We start from the raw sequence: 11477 nt of genomic DNA, 5'->3' as shown, positions 1-11477 counted from the left end.
TCCCTCTGCAGGGTCATGTGGTTCCTCTGGTTCCTCTGGTTCCTCTGGTTCCTCTGGTTCCTCTGGTTCCTTCACGGACCGACTCCAGTGTCTTCACCACAGGAATCAGCCGGAGCAGCATGGTGCTGGTGTGCCTTCCATAGTCAACAGTGAGTCGTCCACAAGAAGAAGAAGCTTGTTGGCTGAATCACACACACACACACACACACACACACACACACACACACACACACACACACACACACACACACACACACACACACACACACACACACACACTTATGAGGGGTGGAACCTACAGAAAAGAAACTGAAATCACGTCTAGCTTAAATTAAATTGCATGATGTTTTTCGACTGTTCTCTCCGTCATCGAGTGTCTTTGCTCCAAGTCAAAGAGTCTGAATCCAAAAAGAAGAAATTAACATATTCACGGTGACATGACAGCGCCCCCTGTCTGTACATATTCTGATCGCAGTAATTCTGTTTTTGTTCTCTCGTGTTTTAGTGAAACACTGGAGTCTCAAAGCTGAGCATCAACAACTAAACTGGTTTAATGAAACATCTGAATGTATTTCTCTTTAAAGACTCCTCTAACATCTGGATCAATGTGTTGTTTTTAAAGATTATAATCATTTAAATGCATGAAGCAGCCATGTTACCGTTGTGCTGAGCGTCCCACACACACTGCTCTACTGGCATGACCACGAGTTAGTGTAGTTTTGTCGAAGCATGTTGTGCAAAGTTTACATGTTAGTATAATAATTGCGAAGGTAAGACAAACTACGTTTTCTTCTTGGACTTGAGCTGTGAGCATGACACGTCTGGTGTTGCACTGTGACTTGTTGAACAATCTAAACACTGCAGCTGAGCAGCCTCAGAGCCGGAGGAGATCCTCCTGACTCCAACCAGGAAGTGACTCAGAGCTCAAACCTCTGCTAACACTCCCTCAAGCTCAACACACACACGTAGTCCTGTAAACAAGCCTGCTTTTCAAAATCAAGATCCATGAGACATCAGTGAAAACCTTGAACAACACCTGCAGCGTTAGAGCAAGTGAACTTCAGTAGTTCTGTGTAAACCTGGTAACAAACAAACAAACGGATGAAAACAAACTCCTCAGTGGAGCTACAGATCAAGTTGGATTCGATTCGTTCGATGTTTCCCAGAAACATTTGTGTTGAGATTTTTCTCGGACTGACTTTACTGCTGCAATGCAACTGGTCAAACTGATAGTGAGCGCCCTCTGCTGGGTCACAAGGTTACGTTCACTGTCTGATGTGCCTTGAATTCAAACAGGTCTTAAACGGTTAGAATCTAGTTGAACTGTTAGTCACATAATCTCCAGCAGGAGGTTCAGCAGCAAAAAGACAATTTATCTTCGGATTAAAGGTACTTCAAACAGCAGAAGAAGAAGAAGAAGAAGAAGAAGAAGAAGAAGAAGAACCGTGGAACAACAAATCGTATGACATTCAAACAGATCTCTGGAGCAGAATCCAGTTTTCTCTCTGTTTTGTTCTCCACCAGCAGTTCCACCTTCATATGTTTTACTTTAGGTACACGTCACATTTTCCTGGTCTTCACCTGATCAGTGTTCAAGGGTTTTCAACCACAGACGACACATAAAGATGGCAGACATGACAGCCCCCAGAAGGGAAGCCGAAATGCCTTGATCTCCCCTAGTGGCTGGCTGCAGTATTGGTTATAAACCCCGCCTCCTCCATGTTAGCTGTATTCTATGGAGGCAACTTCCATTTAAAAACTGTCTGATGTTTCAAACACACATGACGACTGTTGCTAGCAGGTTGAACTAGTTGACGTTAACTTTATCTTAAACTCTGATGGTGTCGGAAACTACCTGAATTTTTGTTACAACATTATTTTTAAAGCCACAAGCTGACATGGGAGTTAACTAACTGCTGCAGCTGAAACGCTAACGAATGCTAACATTAGATAAACCCACTGTTAAAGGCATCCCTATCATTTGTTTGATTTTTTGAATTTTGGAGAACAGACATCAGAACTGTCGGCAGCTTCCATCTTAATAGTGTCCCATGTTTTGTCATAAGGCTTCACAACAAACACGCCACATTTCTATTGCACTCAATGAGACTGTGAAAGAATTAACTGCATCCTATTGTTGCCATGACGACTGATGATGATTATATATCAGTACCAGTGGTTCTTCCTTGTTGTTGCATGATGCAAGATGTTGATATACTGCTTTATATCTCTTTACGCCTGTTTTCTAATTCCAAGTGTTACATGGTTTCTCTTTTATGCACGACTGAATGTATGAATGTGACTTTCTATACGATACTGTTGTTTACACTGATCTCGTGCTTTACAGTTGTTCTTACATTTCTATCAGGTGTTTTATGTACGATGCGAAAGTAAATTTGGATTCAACACGAAAACAACTGTGACTTTGGTTTGTTCTCATTCATTTCAGCTGAGTGGGTTTATACTGCCCCCCATAGATAGAAAAGAGAACTACAACAAGAAGCATTTCACCTATAAATGATTTGATCGTTAAATTAAAGCACTTCATACTTGTAATCATAATGTTACCTATATATTTAGTAAGATAACATATATATCCTTACTTTTTGTCTTTTCAATGTTAATGTATTAGTATATATTTTACATAAGCAAACACAAACCAAACACTTAAATTAATCAATAGTTTAGATGCACAAGTTTCATTCAACATTTATTTGGCCTAAAAACCCAAAATATTTGACATGATTACAAAATACTCATGAGACAATCTGCAGAGACGATGGACACATTCACACTGTGACTCCTTCATGTGTCTTCAGTCGTCAAACTCTTGAGAAAATAAATAATATTCATCTTAACTTAGCAGCAGCCAGAAGCAGGACTTCATCAGCGTGAAGACAACACACACACGCACACAAACACACATAGGCACACACACACTCTGTCTGTATGAGTCAACATTATACAAGGGACAACACTGACCTCTAGTGGTCACTCTGCTGTTCCCCAGTTCATGTAAAACTATTAGTTTTACACAACCATATTTGTTTCATTTGGCTTCTATGCATCTAAAACATTGATCAGCCTGATTTATAGACACGTGTGTCACACATGTACAGGTTGGGGTGTACCTAATAAACTGACAGCTCATGTTTATAGGAATGATCTCTTCTACTGACACAGAGTTAAAGATGATCCTGTACACAGATTTATTTCTGAGCTGTAAAGAAACAGATTCCGTCCATTTGAGTCGTGAGAAAGAAAACGTGAAATATTCTTCGATTCTCAAGTTACAGTCAAACTTTTTTCCTTCAAATCACTTTTCATTTCAGCTGAATCGTCCTCTCCAGGGTTTAGTTGACCTAACAAAATGAATATAAATAAATTAACACAAAAGTCATGAACAACATCAGTCAATAAAGCTGTGCAGCTGCCGAGAAGCACAACTCGTCCCGATCCTTCAGCGGCGTGCGTCCCCCCCCCCCCCCTGGCTGCATCACTTCCTCCTGTCCAATCAGGCGTTGGCCACGAAGCACATGTCCTTCTTCAGGTGGATCTGCAGGCCGCTGGCCGTGGTGAAGGTCCTGGAGCACTGGACGCAGCGGTAGGGTTTCTCTCCTGAATGTGTGCGCTTGTGTTTCTTCATGGTGTCTCCGTCGCTGAAGGTGCGGCAGCAGCTCGGGCAGCTGTACGGCCGCTCGCCCGTGTGGATCCTCAGGTGGCGCCGCAGGTTCCCTCGCTGGCTGAAGCTCTTGGAGCAGAAGGTGCAGCAGTGCGGCCTCTCGCCCGTGTGCGTGCGCAGGTGGCGCCGCAGGTCGGCCGACTGCGCGAAGGACTTGCAGCACCAGTCGCAGGCGTAGGTCTTTTGTCTCTGCTCCAGATGGAGGCGGAGACTGTTTGCCTGGCCAAACGCCTCGCCACAGCGGGGGCAGCGGTGGATGAGCTCCGAGGGAAAACCAGCTAACGCACCATCATCAGCTGGAGCCGTGAACCTCTCCTGAGAGGGCTTCTTGTTTGGATGAGCTTCGTGTCGGCCTGCAGGCGCCGCCGCCGCCCGGTCTGCGTCTCTGAGCGTCGACTCGTCCTGTGTGATGCGAGCGTGCGACACCGCAGACTCTGTGTGACCTTCATCTTCACTCACGCTGAACTCCTCGGGTTCTGTTTTGATCACAGCAGGAACTCGTGGCTCTTCTCTACACGCTGGGATCTCAACGTGGTTTTTGGCGGCAGAGGCGGAGGGAAGATTGAAGGAGGAGTCTCGAGGAGGAGGTGACGCCCGGCTGCTCGCCTCCTGCTGAGGATCGGGCTTCAGCTCCGGCTCCCAGGCTCCAGAGGGGTCCTGGGTCCTGGGGGGGGTTCTGTTCTGGACGGACAGCAGACGCACGGACACGATGTGCTCGTGAGGCTGCTTCTCTGAGGGAGGAGCCGGCGGTCGCGGCTGCTTCAGGGAGGAGTCAGGCTCCTCTGGGCGTGGCCTCGGATCAGGAGCCTCCAAACCAAGACTGGACCTGGATCCTGGAACCACAGAGAAACAAATGGAACTATTAAAATCCTCCTGAGAGGAAAAGGAACATGAGAATCAACCAGTTCATTTCCAGTCTAAATTACATTTTCTCAAGGGTCATGTGACCTCTGACCTCAGTGTGACCTTTGACCTCCCAAATATAATCAGATCGTCCTGAATTTGTGCTTCTGAGATATCGTTTAGACAAGAAAGATTTCTAAGGGTTCTTAAATTCAGATATGAAGGAAAATATATATTTAATTTGATATTAAATATATAATGAAAATATACTAAACCAATAATCTGAACCACAGACACAAGTTTGATTAGAATCTGGATCCAGCTGAAATATTAACGCTCCTCTTCACAATAACTGTCACACGATGAGTTGGTTTATTAGAAGCACGCAAATGATAATTATGGAATAACAATAACAAAACAACACGTGCGTTTTTCGGAAGCTAAAACACGTCCTGCGGGAAACTGATGCAAAACGGAAGTAACATGAAAATGACATGAAAAGTCAGTAAATCTTTAAAGTTAGTTAAATTAACAGAAGCCGAATAACGAAGAGAATCTTTAACGAACTACGAACAATTAAAGTCTGTGTTTCACGTTAGTTTTCTGCCTTAAATCGCTTCGTGAATCTAAACCGAGCTCTTTTCTCTACGCAGTCCGGAGCGGAGCTGTGTGTCTCGGCCTTACTCAGCCACTCGGTGTCGGTCTCCAGCAGCAGGAAGTCCCGCAGCTGTCTCCGCAGACTGTCGTTCTCCCGCCGGGTCCGGGCCGCCTCCTCCCGGTACTCGGTCACCGCGTCGTCCACCAGACCCAGCACGTCCCGGAGCAGCGCGCCGAGCCGCTGCGACAGGAAGGAGCCGAGCTGCGGCAGCTGGCTCATCGTGATCCGCTGAGGCCCGGAGACAGCAACCCGACCGGAAACACTACCGGGAACACCGGCGACAACAACACACCGACCGGAAACACCAACAACAAACCGACCGGTAACACCAGCGACGACAACAAACCGACCGGAAACACTACCGGGAACACCGGCGACAACAACAGCCCGACCGGAAACACTACCGGAAACCCCGGCGACAACAACAGACCGACCGGAAACACTACCGGAAACACCGGCGACAACAACAGACCGACCGGAAACACCGGCGACAACAACCATAGACATATATAATATAATAAAAGTATACATATATCTCATGTTGCCATCCTGTATGTTCAGTTTTAGTAGCCTATATATTGATTTGACATAAATACCTTGTGCATGTGTGTATTTATTGCACCTATCTGTTTTGTTTAATGTTATTTTCATATGAAAACCCATGGTTATAATTATAATTATTCATAAGTATACATCTCTGTAAAGGGTGGGGACTTCAACATGCAGCATTTCTTGATGTATATTTGTAAAGGGAAATCTTGTACCTATTTTTAGAACATAATACTATTTTTTAGAACAAAACAATTATTCATAACAATGCAGTGTCATAACTATATCTCTGATGTTTATAACAAACCAATCCGTTTAAAAATCGGTTGAAAATTGAGTAAGTTATGGTTATTTACCACTACCGACACAATGTTATGGGTTAGCGAGCTGCCCGATGCAAGATGGCCGCCATGTGGTGACGTTCGTCTCCGTTGGCCGGCAACGCGGCCGAGTCATCTAGTGTTTATATCTATGACAACAACAGCCCGACCGGAAACACCAGCGACAACAACAAAACGACCGGAAACACTAACGGAAACACCAGCGACAACAACAAACCAACCAGAAAAAAAAGCGACAACAACAAACCAACCGGAAACACCAACAACAAACCGACCGGTAACACCAGCGACAACAACAAACCGACCGGAAAAAACAGCGACAACAACAAACCGACCAAAACCACCAGCGACAACAACAAACCAGAATTTAGGACTAAACACAAACTGTGAATACGATGCATGACGTGACAGCTACCTTTGATCGCCCCCTGGTGACTGGCTTCAGTATGGCTCATAAATCCCGCCTCCTCAATGTGAGCAGATGACACATGGTACAAATGGTAAAAGCTCTTTGTTCCCTTACTTTATGACCATCACTGACGTTTACAATATTCACATAGATAGATGGACAGACAATGGACGCACGGATATAAACATTAGAATAATAAAAGTTCAAAATAGGTCAAGAATAAGTTCACCGCAGTGAAGTCCCCAGAACTACTACAAGTCACTATAAAGAAGTTTGTGCTAATGGAGATATTTACAAATATTTTAAGGTGATTAATAACTGCATTAGACCATAGACTGTAGACTAACATAGTGGGCCTGTAGAATAATGGTACAGCAGATGTAAGGGAATTTATAAAAAGTGCAAACAGTGCAGGAATCAAACTTAAAACACAAGACTAGAGAAGAAAATTTAAAATCAAATAAATATTTTAAGATTCTGTGGTTTTGATATCACGTGGTCTCTGTGCATGTGTCTGCATTGTGTTGGTCTGAAGAGATAAATGTGACTTTCTCCAGATTGTATTTTACAATGCAAAATACAAAAAATAATAATAGTAATAATTGTTGGTTTGTGATTCTGTATCTGGTGCAGTTGGTGCGTTTGAACGACTCTCAGGTCAATCCTCAAAATATTATATATTCAGATCTAAAACAAACTGGAAGAAGATACAGTTTCTTTTATTTAGTGTTATCACATTTATTTCATAATGCATTTCAAACGCTGAAATATATGATACATCACCACTGACATGGGTGTAAATGTCATGAAAAATGATAATGATAGAAATCAGACTTTTTAATGCTGCATTGTTGGATTTTACTTTGTCAGCACAAACCTCAGGATGGGACAGAAACAGGTTCAGTGCGTTTCCGGTTTCAGCCAACACTACACAGGACATTGGCACATTTGCCTTCAAAATAAGAGCATCACTGTAACACACTTCAGGTTGAATTACAAATGTAATGGGGGGGCTTAATTAATGACCCTGCAGAGCTCCCACTAGGCTTTTATTTTGAATTGTTTTGAGAGGAACTGCTATTAGCTCCAGTCAGCTTGACCCTGTGGAAGATGAACAGCAGTGACTGTACTGCAATTACTGCAGCACACACACACACACACACACACACAGACACACACACACACACACCGACACACACCTCCCTCCCCTCTTACCTCTTGCAGAGGACCAGAGCTGCGGCAGGACACTCCTCCACTCTGCATCACAAATGAAACATTAAACTGCTGCAGAGCTGCTCCTCCACCTTCTGAAGGTTTGTACTGAGTCGTGATTCACATTTGGTTTAGATCTGATTCGGTGGCAGGATTAAAGCCTGTTTCTCCCTCTGAGAGAAGATGAGCATCAGCCTGCAGCTTCCTGAGGACTAGGAGCAGGTGAGAGCTGCTGGTCTTTTTATTTCACATGTGTGAGGAACATGTGCTGCTGATCCTCTGTGGGTGTGTCAGGCTGCCTCCATCTGGATTCAACCCTTTTCCTTTGTCTGCCTGCAATGCATTTGGTGCATTTAGATTGTGTGTGTGTGTGTGTGTGTGTGTGTGTGTGTGTGTGTGTGTGTGTGTGTGTGCCTGTGTGTGAAATGATATCAGACATGCTCATGCATCAGTGTGTGTCAATTATGTATAAAGACTGTTGTGTTGGTGTTTCCTCCAGAACCAGATGTGTCCGATTAGTCGAGAACTGGTAGATTCCACAGAATCTGGTCCCGCTTTGTCTTTCCAATGAAGCACAAGATATATTAATCATAATCATAAAACCAACGAGGAAATGTTGATTTGTGACACAGTGAAATCTAAAAACATAGATATTCAACTTATGGAGATGGAAAAATATACATGAGCAACAAATTATGCTTTTCCACAATAAATTTCTTAATTTATCAAATATTTTGCTGATTAAATATTTCGTTGAGCAGCAAATTAGAAGATAAATGAGAAATTAAAACACTCATAGACTCCGGGTCCTGAAAGCGAAGCCAGTGTTGAAGATCTTAAAACCTTTTTTCTCTCCCTGACCAGCAGGGGGCGATTCCACTGGTAGTTTCTATAGAATTCTATAGAAAATGAATCTACTTCTGTTGGGGGGGTGAGTACCACAGTTTGATTGACAGCTGAACCATCCAATGGGTGAAGATTGGCAGTGTCCTTGGCGCCACCCCCTGCTCCTCCAGATATACAGAACATTCAGATGAGAACATCTTCAAGTGATTTTTTATTCACATCTAGTTATAACAATATGACATTTACCTTATCACAAAAAACGTATTTTTTTACATTTTATTTTTATTTTTGCGAAAATATCTAATGTGAGAACATCTTTTTATGTCAATATAAGATATAATATAATGTAAAAAAAATTTAAAAACAGATGAGAGAGAGACAGAGAGAAAGATAGGGAGAGAGAGAGAGACAGATAGAGAGAGAGACTGAGAGAGAAAGAGCGAGACAGAGACAGAGAGAAAGAGAGAGAGAGAGGGAGAGAGACAGAGACAGACAGAGCGAGAGACAAAGAGACAGAGAGAGAGGGAGAGAGACTGAGAGAGAAAGAGAGAGGGAGAGAGAGAGAGAGAGAGGGAGACAGAGAGAGAGAGAGACAGGGACAGAGATAGAGATAGAGAGACAGAGAGAGAAGGAGAGAGAGAGAGACAGACAGAGAGAAAGAGAGAGGGAGAGAGGCAGAGAGAGAGACAGACAGAGATAGAGACACAGAGAGAGAGAGAGAGAGAGAGAGACAGAGAGAGAGCGAGAGAGAGAGAGAGAGAGAGAGAGAGAGAGAGAGAGAGAGAGAGATGCTGCATTAGTCTTGAAGTCCTGGTTCTGGATGGGAGGTTTGCTCAGAGGATCTTTGAGGACCAGGATCTGGTTTCATGAAGAGCTGCAGAGAGAACGAGTCTCTGTAAGAAAACCCTGAGGCTCCGTCAGCTCTTCCAGTTGTGCTGCAGTGTTTTCTCCCTGGGGGCGACCGAGGGGAACCAGTCATCAATCTGATGGTGACTGTGAGATTCACAGAGGAGCCTTCCTCGGAACCGGCTCGGCAGCAGTTTACACACATTCATCTGAAGTTCGTAACATCACGACACGCACACAGGAAGCACACACACACGCACACAGGAAACACACACACACCACACACCACAAACCACCGGATCATGTATCTGTGTGGACGCAGGAGCCAGAGACACTGGACGTCTTTCCACTACTTAAATACTGATTTATTGATCCAGAGAAACTGGGTTGTGGTCGTTCACTTTTCATTTAATGATTTTACGAGAAACTGCATCAAGACAAAATCATTCATGTTGAGGATTTCTGGATGAATCTCTCACTGATTTCCTCTGAGGCGTCGAAGCAGGAGGTTCATGTTAGAAAAGGAAAAAAGGAAATGATGACACGTTGTCAAAAAGAAACTGAATTGCTCCTATTGGCTACACTGCCCCCGATGGTTTCCGGTGGTACTGCTCTGTTGCGTACAGAGACTTCAAACAGAATCCAAAAGAAAAACCACGTGATGTCATCCTTCCTTTCCAGAGCGAGCCGTCACCTTTCTTCAACACGCAGCTTCGTCAGTCGGCCACTAGTCCCAGCAGCATGGAGGAGACACAGCAGCCAATCAGCACGCAGCCAGATGGCGGCCAAGCAGGCCACGCCCCCGTGACCTCTCAACCAGCTGACCAGGGAGCCGCCTCCTCAGCGGCAGAGGTGATGAGAGAGGAGGGAGGAGCCATGGAGCACCTGACTGTGATCGGCGACAACATGGAGACCAGTAATAAAACGTCTTTTCTTCTTCTCTTCTTTCAAATGACGACAAACAGGCAAACGTCTGTCGATCAAAAGAAACGTTCACTCAATCGTCCCTCGTTCTTCTTCTTCTCCTCCTCCAGGTAACGGCGTCGCTCCGGCGATGGTCGACTCCTCCCCCACAGTGTCCTCTGTGTCGCCCATGCTGCACGCCAAGCCGGGCGGCCACGCCAACGGCCGCTCGGGCCTGGGCAGCCGGTCCGGCTCGTTAGTGGCGGGCTCGCCCCGGCCCTCGCTCACCCGCCGGCCCAGCGGCTTCGTAGAGGGCGCCGTGGACGGGTCCAAGCCGCGGGACTACCTCCTCCTCGCCATCCTGTCCTGCTTCTGCCCCCTGTGGCCAATCAACATCGTAGCACTCACCTTCTCTGTGATGGTACCAGTGTGGAGGGCTCACACACACAACACAACACAACAACACAACATTGATTTTTTGTGTGTAACTTGTAGTCACGTGTCCCTGTCTCTTCTGGTCTCAGTCCAGGAACAGTCTCCAGCAGGGGAACGTGGACGGCGCCCGGCGTCTGGGCCGTAACGCCATGATCCTGTCCGTGGTGGCCATCTTGGGAGGAATTGCCATCATTGCTGCAGCCATCGCCCTCAACTGGGGCTGTAAGGAACTGCAGGCTCTTTGACTTCTTCAACCCAAATTAATTAAGTTTATTCATCTTAAATTCAGCAAGTGCAATTATTGCAGAATCCTAAAGTCAGAGCTTCTTAATAATCTGATTGATTTCTGTTGAAATTTAAGTCTAAACCAACTTAAAGTTTCCATTTTTTTTCACCACAACATTTAACCACCGAAGCATTCAAGTCGATTTTGTTGTCTGGTTTTAGTTTAATATTTTTTAAATATGGTTAAAATAATTGCATGAATGAAAAAAAGCAAATACAAATCTGATGTTTATTCATCTTTATTCTATAAATGTCTCTCTCTCTCTCTCTCTCTCTCTCTCTCTCTCTCTCTCTCTCTCTCTCCCTCTCTCTCTCCCCCTCTCTCTCCCCCCCTCTCTCTCTCCCTCTCTCTGCAGTGATATTAAAGTCCTAATGAAATGAGCGTCAGCAGTGAGACTGATTTCTGGGCTTCTCGACTTCTGGACTTGTCGTTTCCTCTCGTTCCTGAAGCACCTCCCCTTTTTCACG

General features: G+C 44.8%; 2 protein-coding genes across 2 annotated transcripts; one reads left to right on the top strand and one right to left on the bottom strand.

Moving 5' to 3' along the window:
- Positions 1–3460: 3460 nt before the first annotated feature.
- LOC133023399 (zinc finger protein 358-like) lies at positions 3461–5438 on the bottom strand. The gene is made up of 2 exons (XM_061090424.1): positions 5210–5438; positions 3461–4515 (listed from the first exon to the last, which is right to left on the bottom strand). The coding sequence occupies exons 1-2, from the start codon at positions 5400–5402 to the stop codon at positions 3515–3517; spliced, it is 1194 nt and encodes a 397-aa protein (XP_060946407.1). The 5' UTR covers positions 5403–5438; the 3' UTR covers positions 3461–3514.
- Positions 5439–6203: 765 nt separating this feature from the next.
- LOC133023727 (trafficking regulator of GLUT4 1) lies at positions 6204–10969 on the top strand. Its single transcript, XM_061090788.1, has 4 exons — positions 6204–6350; positions 10068–10302; positions 10421–10710; positions 10814–10969. The coding sequence occupies exons 1-4, from the start codon at positions 6204–6206 to the stop codon at positions 10967–10969; spliced, it is 828 nt and encodes a 275-aa protein (XP_060946771.1).
- The last annotated feature ends 508 nt before the right edge of the window (positions 10970–11477 follow it).

The sequence above is a fragment of the Limanda limanda genome, chromosome 17 (genome assembly GCF_963576545.1).
Source record: "Limanda limanda chromosome 17, fLimLim1.1, whole genome shotgun sequence".
Taxonomy (NCBI): Eukaryota; Metazoa; Chordata; class Actinopteri; order Pleuronectiformes; family Pleuronectidae; genus Limanda; species Limanda limanda.
This window is presented reverse-complemented; position numbering and strand designations above follow the sequence as displayed.

Coding starts and splice junctions, on each gene's coding strand:
- LOC133023399 (XM_061090424.1), bottom strand. CDS start 5,402: ATGAGCCAGCTGCCGCAGCTCGGCTCCTTCCTGTCGCAGCGGCTCGGC. Junction 4,516..5,209: donor GACCGACACCGAGTGGCTGA/GTAAGGCCGAGA, acceptor CTGTGGTTCCAG/GATCCAGGTCCAGTCTTGGT.
- LOC133023727 (XM_061090788.1), top strand. CDS start 6,204: ATGACAACAACAGCCCGACCGGAAACACCAGCGACAACAACAAAACGA. Junction 10,303..10,420: donor CGGCGACAACATGGAGACCA/GTAATAAAACGT, acceptor CTCCTCCTCCAG/GTAACGGCGTCGCTCCGGCG. Junction 10,711..10,813: donor CACTCACCTTCTCTGTGATG/GTACCAGTGTGG, acceptor TTCTGGTCTCAG/TCCAGGAACAGTCTCCAGCA.